This window comes from Lottia gigantea (assembly GCF_000327385.1).
Source record: "Lottia gigantea unplaced genomic scaffold LOTGIsca_6, whole genome shotgun sequence".
Lineage (NCBI taxonomy): Eukaryota > Metazoa > Mollusca > Gastropoda > Lottiidae > Lottia > Lottia gigantea.
The window spans coordinates 2,830,039-2,845,221 of NW_008710049.1; the positions used below are offsets into that span (position 1 = coordinate 2,830,039).

Here is a 15,183-nt window from a genome sequence, read left to right on the forward strand (position 1 = left end):
CTCGAATATAGAAATGGTCCACAGCAGAAAAAAGAAAGACTTAAATGCAACTGAAATTGATACGTTTGTCGCTTATATATTGTCAATATGCAACATATGTTAATGGAAATGAAAATTTCCACGCAGTTTACATTAGCGATTCGAAACTGATTGTTTTGGAAACAATGAATAGTTTCGTTTAATTGCCTATAGAAGCACCTACCTACTTTTGTTAATGAAAGGCACAAATAGGAGTTTGATAATTAGTGTCTGGACAATTTGTGGCATTGTGCATTCAATTAAGTTAATAATCACATATCATATATCAGCAAACAAAAACATTACGCTATACTGTACTTGAATGTCGTCTTTCAAACTCTACCCACAACTTTATGTAACATATACCAATATTTACATGCATATACACAAAACGCCAAGTTAAAAAAATAAGAATACGTGTTTTGTAGCATCTATAGCATTTGTTAAACCCTTGGGTCGTGACCCTCGGGTTGGGGACTACTGGTCGCTCAACTTGGAAGCACTTTTCTTGGGGTCGCGGACTAGTCTGAAAACTTTTTGAAAACTCTTAAAAACTCTTGAGGGAGGGCCTCCCTCTCTTGTCTGAAATCATTTGAAATGATGCTGACGGGTTTATTATTCTTTAAAAAATTCGAAGAACCCCTTCGCAATTTCACACATTTGAAGCTCCTGTGTTAGCCAAATAACATCATATCTGAAATTGCATATCAAATGCGTTGGAATCACTGAAAATGTATTTTCCGGACTGGGTCGTCAACGCAGAAGATAGTTTTCAAAGGTGAAAATATGGCAGTTCACATTCGTCTCAAGAACCAAAAAAGATTAACATTTTGATGGAGATTTTGACACTCTCAGAAATGCTTTCTCCTGGCTCCCAGTGTTTGAGGGACTTTGAGTAAGCATACCCTGTCTGGCGCCACACCCGTCATAGCTGCTTAGGAAGTATTCAGATGCGTTCAGCCGTCGAAGTGCTTCAGAGCTATCTGGTTAACATTCCCAACCTTGTTTTTCCGTTTCTGTCTGTCCTCCCCTCCCCCCTATTTAGTTAGTTTACCCCCTATTTGCACCCCTGGCTACGAATTCTCGAAACAATCTTAGTGTTAGGATGTCCTAGGTTCCTATCTTCTAACATTGATTCAAAGACATCCTAGGGCTAAGATCGTTTCGATAATACGTGGTCTGTTCTTGATGCTTGAAAAACTCGGGTTTTGAGCTGTTCTAAAATCCCGATTTCAATTGGACAAGTTGACAAACATTTCCCTGTCCTGTCAGTAGTTATATGAAAGTGTATGCATCTTGTGTTTTCATTCAAGGTCAAGACCTAAATCCTTAGATTAACTTTAGAAAAACCATTTTGCCCCTATTTTGGGGTTAAATTCTAAACATGTATTTTTGTTAATCTGTTTTATATCATATTGGAATTTATTACAATCGTTTAACCATAATGAATTATATATGGTAAGTTTAAGTGGATGGTATGTCTTGTCACATGATAAACTAGATTTATTTCCCCACTACGACAACAAGATCCACATTCACTCTATATATTTACATTGGCCTGTCGATCAAAAGTAGGCGTGACCTAACGTTTTCAGCTTTTATTAGGCCACAATGACATTAAGATACAGTTATCAGTGTTTATTCGGTCATACTTATTGGGTCATAATGATATCAAGATAAGTTTTCAGTGTTTATTGTGTCATAATGACACCAAGATACAGTTTTCAGTGTTTATTGGGTCATAATGATATTAAGATACAGTTTTCAGTGTTTATTGGGTTATAATGATATTTAGATACAGTTTCAGTGTTTATTATGCCATAGTGACATTAAGATACAGTTTTTAGTATATATTGGGTCCTAATGATATCAAGATAAAGTTTTCAGTGTTTATTGGGTCATAATGATATTAAGATACAGTTTTCAGTATTTATTGGGTCATAATGATATCAAGATACAGTTTTCAGTGTTTATTATGTCATAATGACATTAAGATACAGTTTTCAGTATTTATTTGGTCATAATGATATCAAGATAAAGTTTTCAGTGTTTATTGGGTCATAATGATATCAAGATAAAGTTTTCAGTGTTTATTGTATTGGGTCACAATGATATCAAGATACAGTTTTCAGTATTTATTATGTCATAATGACATTAAGATACAGTTTTCAGTGTTTATTGGGTCATAATGATATCAAGATAAAGTTTTCAGTGTTTATAATGTCATTATGACATTAAGATACAGTTTTTAGTATTTATTGGGTCATAATGATATCAAGATAAAGTTTTCAGTGTTTATTATGTCATAATGACATTAAGATACAATTTTCAGTATTTATTGGGTCATAATGATATCAAGATACAGTTTTCAGTGTTTATTGGGTCATAATAATATTAAGATACAGTTTTCAGTATTTGTTGGGTCATAATGATATTAAGATACAGTTTTCGGTGTTTATTGGGTCATACTGATATCAATATACAGTTTTCAGCGTGTATTGGATCATAATGATAGATACAGTTTTCAGTGTTTATTGGGTCTTAATGGTATTAAGATGCAGTTTTCAGTGTTTATTGGGTCATAATGATATTAAGATACAGTTTTCAGTCTTTATTGGGTCATCATGATATCAAGATACAGTTTTCAGTGTGTATTGGATCACAATGATAGATACAGTTTTCAGTGTTTATTGGGTCATAATGGTATTAAGATGCAGTTTTCAGTGTTTATTGGGTCATAATGCTATTAAGATACAGTTTTCAGTCTTTATTGGGTCATCATGATATCAAGATACAGTTTTCAGTGTTTATTGAGTCATAATGATATTAAGATACAGTTTTCAGTGTTTATTGGGTCTTAATGGTATTAAGATACAGTTTTCGGTGTTTATTGGGTCTTAATGGTATTAAGATGCAGTTTTCAGTGTTTATTGGGTCATAATGATATTAAGATACAGTTTTCAGTCTTTATTGGGTCATCATGATATCAAGATGCAGTTTTCAGTGTTTATTGAGTCATAATGATATTAAGATACAGTTTTCAGTCTTTATTGGGTCATCATGATATCAAGATACAGTTTTCGGTGTTTATTGAGTCATAATGATATTAAGATACAGTTTTCGGTATTTATTGGGTCTTAAACACCATCTGATAGGCTAGAGCAGTGCTTCTCAACCTCGGTGAGATCATTCCTCCCCGAAAGAGTTCAAAATCTATCTCCCCAAAATAAGTCAGTCATTTTGAAACGCAGTGTACTCGAAAAATGCATTAAACAATTAACCATGTATGGATATAAAATCATACTCCACATATTAAGATAATTCAACGTGACCCTTTGGCCGATTTTCGTTCACGATTTTCTGTATTTCTGGGGTGAACGATGTCAATTTCAGTCTTCGATCTCCTTATCTCCCATTTCCTCCCCGTTTCCCCCTGGCAACAATTCTTTCCCACGGTCTTCCAATTCCTCCGGAGAAGCACTGTGTTTAGAGTCTCAACTACCAACACCCGACGGAAAATCATCTAATTGAAATAATCCAACTACTACTTTTTTCTGCAGTTCGATTGCACCGCGCTACAGATTATATAGGCCATGGACTCGGGCTATTTATCGTTCAGATTTTTGGAGTGTATGTCTATCCTATCATTTGCTACGTTTTGTTCGTGTTAGGATATGTATCGTTGATATGTTGGTCTTATTAGTTGCATATTGGTTGGTCACCAGATTAGAAGCCCAATAAATAACTGAAAAGAAGGGTGTAAAATTCCATTTAATTTATCATGAAGGTGTTTATTGTGTTTCAACCCAGATAACAGTTTATATAAGTATTCTTTTGTATAAAATATAACAGATAAGTAAAGTAAATTTTCCACGAGAAATAATATATTTTAATCAACCATAATGAAAAAGCAACCACAAAAAAATAGTTGTTTATTTATCACCCACCCCAATCCATATATTCTCACTCATGCCAAATTCTTTTCCACGTCATCTGTTTTGTATCAGCAAGTTGAATTGTTAATTTGACGAATCGTTATTTGTAAAGTAGGCTTCTATTGAAAACACACTTTCGTTTAAATTCAGAAATTGTCTATTAATTTTATTCTTTTATCTAAATCAAAAGACGACAGTATGAAAAAGTACTTGTATTTGTCCTTTTACTTCATATAAACCAAGATATCTACTAACTGATTCAGATTACCCATCAGATGAACAGACTAATTCAGAAACTTATTGAGGAGTTTGTTCATCAGTGAACTGTTGTCCATCATTATTGTTTTCTATTACTCGAGGGGGTAGAGCTTGGTCAGTACATAGAACTTCTTCCTTGTTAGAACTCAGTGAAAAAGCAAATTCTATAAAGTCAATTTCCACAGCACCACCAACTTCCACAGACAGGGTAAAATTATATCCCCCGGGTTCCAAAATAAAAGGCATACCAATAGCACCAGTGAGGTGAAATTCGTTCCACAGATGACCGAAATTTGATCCAGTGTGTGTTCGGAACGATCCCAGGATGTCGTTGTTTAGGATTACATCAACTTGTGTAGCAGGTCCATCATTAGAGTAAGCAATCCTCGACACCAAAAACACTTCCTGTTTACGTAGACAAAAAGCCATGGCGAAGAAACCATTCTGATCAATCCGAAGGGACTTTTCAGCACTGGCATTCGATCTGTCACAGATCTTCTCTTCACTCTTGGTTCCTGTCGCCATATCTTCCATTTCGATTTTAATCACATGTAATCCATTTGTTATTGATAGTACAACCATTAACAAGAGAAAACTGACTTTTGTGGGTGAAATCATCTTGATGGGAAATGGAGAAATTGGCCGCTAAACGCTTCTGAATCCAGCCAACGACCGACCGAATTTAAGTGTACATCAGACAATGTGTTTATATAAGTGAAATTTAATTGTGTGACATCTGTTTCATGGTCCATCCCAGACAAATTTCTAAATAGCATTCCCCGAAAACTTTGATTTTAAATTATTTTCAAAGTCTACTGATTTTATTTGAGAGAAAACAATAATGACAATCAGTCTGTTATCGTGTTGAATTTCAATAGTATAGTGTTTAGGTATGGCGTCAAAATGTCGTTCGTATTAAGTAATTTTAAGCGATCTAAAGGTCGGAAACAATATTGGAATTTAAACCATATTTCTTGCAGCATGCCCCTCATTACAAACTGTTATATTAAAATTATTATTTGTCTGATGAAATCAGGACTGGAAAGTGTTATTTGTCATTGTTGCGTACGTCGCAATAGCATCTGTCCTGTAGAATTCATCACAGAATCAACTGTCACATTATATTGGTCACATCAATGTTCTCAGTGATGGTATTCGTCACAATTATATTCTTCACAGTAATGTTCCTCAATGTTATATTCATCGCCATATTGTTAATCATAGTAGTATTCATGACATAAGTATTGGTTATAGTGATATTAGTCACAGTATCATCCGTCACAGTGACATTCGTCACACCAATTATCACTGCAGTATGTTCGTAACAGTAGTATCAGTTTCAGTAATATTGTGACAGTGATATACGTCACTGTAACATACTTCAGAGTAATGTTCGTCTTAAAAACGTTCGTCACAATGATGTGTGGCTAATTTTTAATCACAGTAGTATTTATAATAATAGCAGAGATATCCTTCACAGTAGTTTACATCACAATGATATTCGTCACAGTCTCTGTGTACCCAAATTGGTCTTCGAAACTAATAAATAATAACAATAAAAAGGACAATAAAAATATACCGCAAAATACCATAACAGTGACTATTTTAAAGATATCGCCGAGGTTTTTTTTTTGTGATATTTGACTATCATCGTAAAAATGTGAAAATGTATGAGGCCTGCAGATTAATACACTATCATCAGTGTTCCACTACTCCATTGTGTCTTTTTGAACGAAAGATAGTCGAAACCGTGCGTACGGCAGGAAATGCCAAGAAATTGGATTTGTTTACACCATCATATTCATTTTTCAAAAAGGTAGCCTGTTAATCATATGTTTATATGTTCATGCAATAGAGAATTGATTTTTTCTTTTCTTTTGCTATATTGGCAGACGGACATTGGCACATTTTTGAAAAAACACACTAATACGGTTCACAAAAACCTTGAATTTATTGAATAGCAAATCATTTTAGAATCGGATTAAGACGACAATGGAAAATATCAAGATAGTCTGAGTAAAGTCTTCAAAGATAGGGAAAGTCATTCTTGTGTTTATTGTTCAGTCTTCTTCAAATAATCCAAGAAAGATCGAAGATGTCGCCTGCGTCGCTTTCTACCTTCACTGGCCATTTTCCTAGCATACTCATGTTCGCTGCACAGCACTTGGTCTGCAGAAGTACTTTCGGAAAATGCGAATTCAATATAATCCAACTCCACTCCATATTGATCCGCTTTTGCCAATGAAAGAATGAGATTATGTTGACCCTTTTCCAGATTAAACGGCATCCCCACGACTCCTGTTTCATGAAATTCGTTCCAAAGATGTCCCCAGTTGGTTCCTTCGTGAGTCATAAAGTGACCAATCACACTGTTGTCTAGCTCAACTCTAACGTCATCGGGGTAACCATCGGTTGAATATTTAATTCGCTCGACAATCAACGTTTCGGGTTCATCCAAACAAAAATGAACGTCGATTGTTTCTGTATTATGAATTAGTACAGTTTTTTTACCGCTGGCATTTTCTCTCATAAACAGGCGCCCTTTATACGAGGTGTCCATAGCGATATCTTCCATTTCAACCATGATTGTATTCATAGCCGTGGTTGTCGAAATAACAGACAGAAACAGAAAGCACACAATCTTCATTGCAGACATCTGAATCTGTAAAAGAAAGAAACAAATTCAAACATAAACTAGAGCCACACGTGGCACAGAGTGGTACTTTGCTACTGTGGCAACTTGCAAGAGACTCTAAAAAATCATCATTCTAGGTTAATTAGGTCACGTGCCAGAACAGTCTTAAGTTACGACATTTTCTGGCTTTGGAAGCTTTTGAAACCAGAAGTAGACGTCAGGCATCAGAAATGAAAGTATCAGCGAATAGCCAAAGTCAATTACCTTTAACCTTTTAACGGGGGAGGTCAACAAAGTTCAAGGTCACGAGACATAACTCAACAAATTTTCGACATGCACACAGCTACAAAGCCGGCAGTTCACGTCGGACATCAAATGTGAAAGTATAAATAGATAACCAAGGATAATGACCTTTGACCCTACAAAAGTTAAGGTCAACAAAGGTCAATGTCAAAATTGAAAATATGGAAATTTTTAATACCATTCCTTTTTTTCACTATAAAGCAGAAACAACTGAGTCTTTAATTTAAACAAATAGAAATTCAACTTTTTTGTCACAGGTTAATTCGTATTCAAAATGACTAGTTGTATTTTAAATTTCAAGCTTCTACGTCAAATAGGTCATAAGATATACGTAGGCTACACCAAGCTCAAAGAGGCAAAAATATTGTTAAAAACACCCAAATTTCAAAAAATCATATGTCATATCAATATGGCGGCCAAATAATCATTTCTGGTCTGGATTTTTTTTTTTAAATCGGCTGTATAATTTTACCAGGAAACGAGACTGGCCCGGCTTTGCCCCACTCACCCACTATCAAAATTTTTATCAATTTACAAAGTGAATTTTGAGAATGAGGGTTTCAATATTCAACGTGAAAATTAATTCAAATTCACAATTATATCTGAATTCATTTACGTGCATTACATGGTCTACGGTGCGGTTCCATCTTGTCGATATTGTAAGTTGTGCATTGCAGACTTCAGAGCAGACCGGGAAACTCGGTATACGCTATTAGCTAAAAAAAAAAAGGCGGGGATTGAAGTTTTTGAAGAATTGTGTTAAAACTCCGTTCCTTTTTGTACAAAGAGTAATAAATTCCCGGGTTTCCCAATGTCAAAAATATCCCAATCGTAATATGAAAACGTTTTAGCTAATTAACGACAATCCTTTATTCAATTTCAATTTTGCAAGTTTTAAATTCACATTAAAATAAATAAATCATACCTCTTCTCACGTGTCTATTGTTACGTTACTCCGACTCATATAGTAAAAGATCTCTGAGGAAAATATTTGATGCAAACATTTAAAAAAATACTGATCAGATATTCACAAAGATAAACCACCTTTTTTTGATATAGATCTATTTATATAGGTATCACTCGAGGTAAAACAAAAAATTTTACACACCTATAATAATATATTCGTCAAAAGAATTTTAAATATCACATTCATCTAGTGTGGTGGTTTGATATGCGAATTAGCCGTAAGCAATATCTATTCACATTGATTATAAACACACTTTCTTTATCTGCGCCTTTGAATTCACCCAAGCAAAGTGTCATGTTTCCACCTGCTAACATTAATCTGATTCTGGTGCCGTGCAGGGATGAAAAAATATTATACTTCGGTACATGCCCTCATAATTCACCTACACCTGAATAGCGCACTTCTCCATTATATTCATATCTTTAGCCCCGTCACACCGGATTGCGACCATATGCGATATTACGGCGGCTAAAAAATGGGTCGCCGGAAAAGGTGAATAAAACATGAGAAAAAGTATAAATATTATTACAGTGGCACTCAAACATATGCGACCATATTGCGCTCCCAATCCGCGTTTCTAACAAAATCTATGGGCTTGGTGCATTTCACTTGCATTCATGGAGATGATACGACGCTTGTCAAAAGATTTCGTGGCGATCTCAACGGACGCATTTTGCCAATTGGCCAAATTATCAACAAAAAAAAAGCCAGACACCAATCCAATCACGAAACGGAATCACGATATTCAACTCAGTTTCAGTTGTCTGCAGTCAGACTTTCCCCAGGGTGTGCAACTAAAAACAACTATATTATGTTAGTATCCTATAACATGATTCCATACGTATCATGGGAAGGAAGAATGGAATCCCCCATTATAATCTCCTCTTGTGACTTGTCATATCACACAACATAAACATTATATTTTCATCACTGCATGAAAATCTTATCATCCATTTATATAGCTATATATGAACAAATTTAGTATATTTTACCTTCAGTGCAGTATATCCCGCGGAAACAAACGGATATTTATAAGAGAAAATTAGTTTTAATTCACTTTTTTGATAAAAATTTACTCCTTTTTTCCGATGGCTATTTACAAACAAATTTAACATTAATTCAATCAATAAATTATAAACCACATGAATATTACTTAAAAAAAACAAAAGAAAAACAATATGACAAAATTGCAACTCGTAAATATTGTACTAGAATAGAAATAATTAAAAATTTGAAAGATTGATTTCTCACGCACCCAGTTTAGGTTGATGTTACTTTCTGTGTGCAATGGATGTTAGTTATTCACGTAAAAACAAACGTTTGATACTGAAAACATCACTACAATAACCGAGTGCCATTAGGCCTATTAATGATTCATGTTATAGTTAATCAAAGGGTTTTCTTGACATATTCACAGTGGCTCAACTACCATAGGGATTGGTCCACGGGTCCCTTATCCCTAAGAGGGACATACCCCCAGGAAAAAAATACGAAAGTGTTAACAATTAGCAACCAGCAATTAAAAAATGAGTGAAATAGTATTAACAACAGACTGAAAATCTTTCATTAACACAGGCATTGACTAACCGAATGATATGGTCTAGGAATGCAGGAAAACAAAGTGGCCTCAACTTAAGTCCTCGGTTCGCCACTTATCAAGTTGAGCCACTGTATATTTGTGTGCTAATAGGTAGAATATAGGCAACGCCTTACCAATTTCATGACAATAATTATTATTTGTATGTAATGACATTTTATATTTCGTGACAATAATTGTTATTTGTATGTGGTGACTACATTTTATATTTCATGACAATAATCATTATTTGTATATAATGACTACATTATATATTTCATGACAATAATTATTATTTTTATGTAATGATTACATTTTATATTTCATGACAATAATCATTATTTGTATGTAATGACTGCATTCTATATTTAATGACAATAATCATTATTTGTATGTAATGACTACATTTTATATTTCATGACAATAATTATTATTTGTATGTAATGTGGTGACTACATTTTATATTTCATGACAATAATCATTATCTTTATGTAATGATTATATTTTATATTTCATGACAATAATTATTATTTGTATGTAATGACTACATTTTATATTTCATGACAATAATCATTATTTGTATGTGGTGACTACATTTTATATTTCATGACAATAATTATTATTTGTATGTAATGTGGTGACAACATTTTATATTTCATGACAATAATCATTATTTGTATGTAATGATTCTATTTTATATTTCTTGTATGTAATGACTACATTTTATATTTCATGACAATAATCATTATTTGTATGTGGTGACTACATTTTATATTTCATGACAATAATTATTATTTGTATGTAATGTGGTGACTACATTTTATATTTCATGACAATAATTATTATTTGTATGTAATGTGGTGACTACTTTTTATATTTCATGACAATAATTATTATTTGTATGTTATGTGGTGACTACATTTTATATTTCATGACAATAATCATTATTTTTATGTAATGACTACATTTAATATTTCATGACAATTAGCATTATTTGTATGTGGTGACTACATTTTATATTTCATGACAATAATCATTATTTGTATGTGGTGGCTACATTTTATATTTCATGACAATAATAATTCTTTGTATGTAATGACTATATCTTATATTTCATGACAATAATCATTATTTTTATGTTATGACTACATTTTACATTTCATGACAATAATCATTATTTGTATGTGGTGACTACATTTTATATTTCACGACAATAATTATTATTATTATTTTGTGATGACTACATTTTATATTTCATGACAATAATTATTATTTGTATCTAATGTGGTGACTACATTGTATGTTTCATGACAATAATTATTATTTTTATGTGGCGACTACATTTTGTATTTCATAACAATAATCATTATTTGTATGTAATGTGGTGACTACATTTTATATTTCATGACAATAATTATTATTTGTATGTGATGTGGTGACTACATTGTATGTTTCATGACAATAATTATTATTTTTATGTGGTGACTACATTTTATAGTTCATGACAATAATCATTATTTGTATGTAATGACTGCATTCTATATTTAATGACAATAATCATTATTTGTATGTAATGACTATATTTTATATTTCAGGACAATAATTATTATTTGTATGTGGTGACTACATTTTACATTTCATGACAATAATTATCATTTGTATCTAATGTGGTGACTACATTGTATGTTTCATGACAATAATTTTTATCTTTATGTAATGACTATATTTTATATTTCAGGACAATAATCATTATTTGTATGTGGTGACTACATTTTATATTTCATGACAATAATTATTATTTGTATGTAATGTGGTGACTACATTTTATATTTCATGACAATAATTATTATTTGTATGTGGTGACTACATTTTATATTTCATGACAATAATTATTATTTGTATGCGGTGACTACATTTTATATTTCATGACAATAATTATTATTTGTATGTAATGTGGTGACTACATTTTATATTTCATGACAATAATTATTATTATTATTTGTATGTGGTGACTACATTTTATATTTCATGACAATAATCATTATTTGTATGTGGTGAGTACATTTTATATTTCATGACAATAATCATTATTTGTATATAATGACTACATTTTATATTTCATGACAATAATCATTATTTGTATGTGGTGATAAATTTTATATTTCAGGACAATAATCATTATTTTTATGTGGTGACTACATTTTACATTTCATGACAAGAATTATTATTTGTATCTAATGTGGTGACTACATTGTATGTTTCATGACAATAATTATTATCTTTATGTAATGACTATATTTTATATTTCTGGACAATAATCATTATTCGTATGTGGTGACTACATTTTATATTTCATGGCAATAATTATTATTTGTATGTAATGTGGTGACTACATTTTATATTTCATGACAATAATTATTACTTGTATGTGGTGACTACATTTTATATTTCATGACAATAATTATTATTTGTATGTTATGTGGTGACTACATTTTATGTTTCATGATAATAATCATTATTTTTATATAATGACTACATTTTATATTTCATGATAATAATCATTATTTTTATATAATGACTACATTTTGTATTTCATGGCAATAATCATTATTTGTATGTAATGACTACATATTATATTTCATGACAATAATTATTATTTGTATGTAATGTGGTGACTACATTTTATATTTCATGACAATAATTATTATTTGTATGTAATGTGGTGACTACAATGTAGTCACAGTACTTTATATCTGATAAAGAAAACTATTATTTGAATGATAATTTGGTCATAATAAATATTATAACATCAAATAAAGTATACACACTATTTGTCATGATTATATTTTACAATTTTTATCTTATAAGTTTAAAGTTTATAGTCTAAGTCAGTAAGAATATCTTGGCTTGTTGGTACTTTGTCATTTTTTTATTTGTTCAACCTAGACCAATTTTGCAATAGTTAAAATGTCCTGTAACAACGTTATCATCACTTATAAATATAAAGATACATGAGCTCGGGTCAATTCATTTGATGATATCAGATACATTAAACTCAACCTGAGTAAAAAGCTCATATCATAAATTCAATATATTAAATTGGTGGTAACACATCCATAAACCTTTACACTTTGAATGAATTTGATGGTGTCTGTTTGAAATACAACATTTCCAATTTACATGAGTGAGTCTCTTAACCGGAACTAAAAACAACATCTGTGTTAACTTATGGATATTTGCTAGCCAATCAAACTTGGGAATTGATCCAAATATAGCTATAGGTAGATATTTCAACATTCCTGTCAGTGATTTAGAGAGCGACTGAAAAACCATCTTATTGTTCTAATAGGACAAACCAAGATACCTCTACAAGATAACTCCTACAGAGCACATAAATATCCCTTGATTATTGAAAAATCTGAAAGATTACTCCATGAGTAGTGAATCATCTATGAGAAAACAGATTTACAAATCCAAAAAACATGGTGCACTCTGCCTTGAAGATTTTTTGATACCAAAACAAGGGACAGGAGATTTAACTTAAAATAAAGTAACAAACTAGATCTCAAATATAACAAAACCTTTTATATAAACTTCACATTCATTAAAATCACAGAATATTCATTGCACAAACAAATAAATAAAAATAAGATAGTTTGATTTGAGCTCACTGAGTATTAGTTGATATTGGTAATTTGGTATATAATTTGGTATTGTTGATTCATATGTTACAACTGAAAAATTCAAAATTGTAAAAATTGTATCTATAGTCAAATTAATTAAGAGAAAAGAGCAAAATAAAGTTTAAATCACACCATAACTAAGATATTTAAAAAAAAACCTTCAGGCAAAGTTAACTTCAATGAAATATTATTTTCACAAACATTTATGTTGTATCTAACCAAACTATACAGATTCATTTTTCATATCAATTTACTTAATTACCTTAAAGGTATAGCATATATAATAAATTATTTAGAATTATTAACCAAAGTAAAATATATAAACATCATACCTTCATTCAACTAGTGTAGATAATTCCGAACCTGATTTAGATTCTTTATCTTTCACTTCAGACTGAAAAAAATCAACATTAATTATATAAGCTTAACTCACCTTAAATGAAATTGTGAAAAAATTTGAAATTATTTATGGAATAATCTTTAGAGAAGAATTTTGTCATTTAGGAATCTATTTCTATCAAGAATTACTGAATGAATGGTCTTACGATAAGAAGGTAGATAACCCTTAAATTTAATCATACAGACTAAAGTTATTTTTTCAATGTAATGTGACCATTAACACTAAAATACTGTTTAATAAACCACTTTGGCTTTTTATGCCTTTAGAGGTATGCAAAATGCCACAAAACATGGACAAGGAAATAGCAATTTTACAGTTATCAAGTGATTTCTACCTTTTGAGCATCAGATTGTTTATTGAATTCTTTCTCTTCTTCGTCCATTATTTCTTTTCTCTTCTTTTCAACTTCTGCTTCTTCTTTGGCTTTATTTAATTGTTCATTTGCTTCATTCACCTAAAATAAATAAATAAATACAATAAAATAACTCTGAAACTATTACATAATTATTTCTACCATTTTTTACTTTAGTCAATAAACCTTGTATAAGGTCCTGAGGTTATATATATAACAGACAACATATGATTTACAAACTGAGCAATGAACACTCTTCAACACACAGTTTGTTCTGTAAATATGAACACATATTTCAACTGTTGTCAAAATACAACCTATACCTGTTTCTGATGTTGTTGATTTTTAATATGATTATGAAGCCACTGTCCAATATATTCAATTGGATCTTTTGGTCTTTTCTCTGCCACTTCAGCTAAACATATCACCAAACTTTCACCCACATGTTTCCTTAAGAATACAGCATCCATTCTGATATAAGTTTGAGTGTATTAAGTCTTTTTAAACTTTCGTCCTGAAAATAAAATTTTATAATATAAGCTTAATAATAATCATGATAATATATTTATTGGCAGTATTTAGGTTATAGACCAATAGTTAGGTCTACATGATAGCATATAAAATCACATAGAGCAGAAAATTTCTATACACAATACAGAAGCCTACAGAAATAAAACTTCATCAGACTGAATAAAAATTAACTTAGCTATGACTCAAGCAGACAATAATATTCTCACTGTGTTAAAATTTGCTTTATATTTGATAGTACTATTAGTATTTGATATCAAGAAAACTTTTGAGTCTGACAGGTATGGTTCATTTAAACCAAGGTGATACAGCCTAGTACAGTCCAATATTCATGATATGGCTCATAATCAACAGTGTGTCAACACACTAAGAATACTTACTAAAGCAGACATTCAATATCTATGGGTCCTCAGTAAAACACCATTATTGGCATTGAAATAAGACACTATTTGAAACACTGATAGCTGCATGATATTAATGGTCTCTTTCAATCACATTTTACAGTAACTTTGTGAAAACTACAGACAG

General features: G+C 31.2%; 3 protein-coding genes across 3 annotated transcripts; all 3 read right to left on the reverse strand.

The window, feature by feature from the left end:
• Positions 1–4,250: 4,250 nt before the first annotated feature.
• LOTGIDRAFT_154712 (hypothetical protein) lies at positions 4,251–4,745 on the reverse strand (the record flags this gene model as incomplete). Its single annotated transcript, XM_009063908.1, has 1 exon — positions 4,251–4,745. The coding sequence occupies one exon, from the start codon at positions 4,743–4,745 to the stop codon at positions 4,251–4,253; it is 495 nt and encodes a 164-aa protein (XP_009062156.1).
• Positions 4,746–6,264: 1,519 nt separating this feature from the next.
• LOTGIDRAFT_154713 (hypothetical protein) lies at positions 6,265–8,567 on the reverse strand (the record flags this gene model as incomplete). The annotated part of the gene is made up of 2 exons (XM_009063909.1): positions 6,265–6,873; positions 8,505–8,567. 2 exons carry the CDS (start codon positions 8,565–8,567, stop codon positions 6,265–6,267), a joined length of 672 nt encoding a protein of 223 aa, XP_009062157.1.
• A 4,688-nt stretch (positions 8,568–13,255) lies between these two features.
• LOTGIDRAFT_229340 (hypothetical protein) lies at positions 13,256–15,173 on the reverse strand. The gene is made up of 5 exons (XM_009063910.1): positions 15,036–15,173; positions 14,451–14,641; positions 14,110–14,229; positions 13,708–13,769; positions 13,256–13,426 (listed from the first exon to the last, which is right to left on the reverse strand). Exons 2-4 carry the CDS (start codon positions 14,595–14,597, stop codon positions 13,710–13,712), a joined length of 327 nt encoding a protein of 108 aa, XP_009062158.1. The 5' UTR covers positions 14,598–14,641; positions 15,036–15,173; the 3' UTR covers positions 13,256–13,426; positions 13,708–13,709.
• Between the last annotated feature and the right edge of the window lie 10 nt (positions 15,174–15,183).

Coding starts and splice junctions, on each gene's coding strand:
- LOTGIDRAFT_229340 (XM_009063910.1), bottom strand. CDS start 14,597: ATGGATGCTGTATTCTTAAGGAAACATGTGGGTGAAAGTTTGGTGATA. Junction 14,230..14,450: donor ATCAACAACATCAGAAACAG/GTATAGGTTGTA, acceptor TATTTATTTTAG/GTGAATGAAGCAAATGAACA. Junction 13,770..14,109: donor AACAATCTGATGCTCAAAAG/GTAGAAATCACT, acceptor GATTTTTTTCAG/TCTGAAGTGAAAGATAAAGA.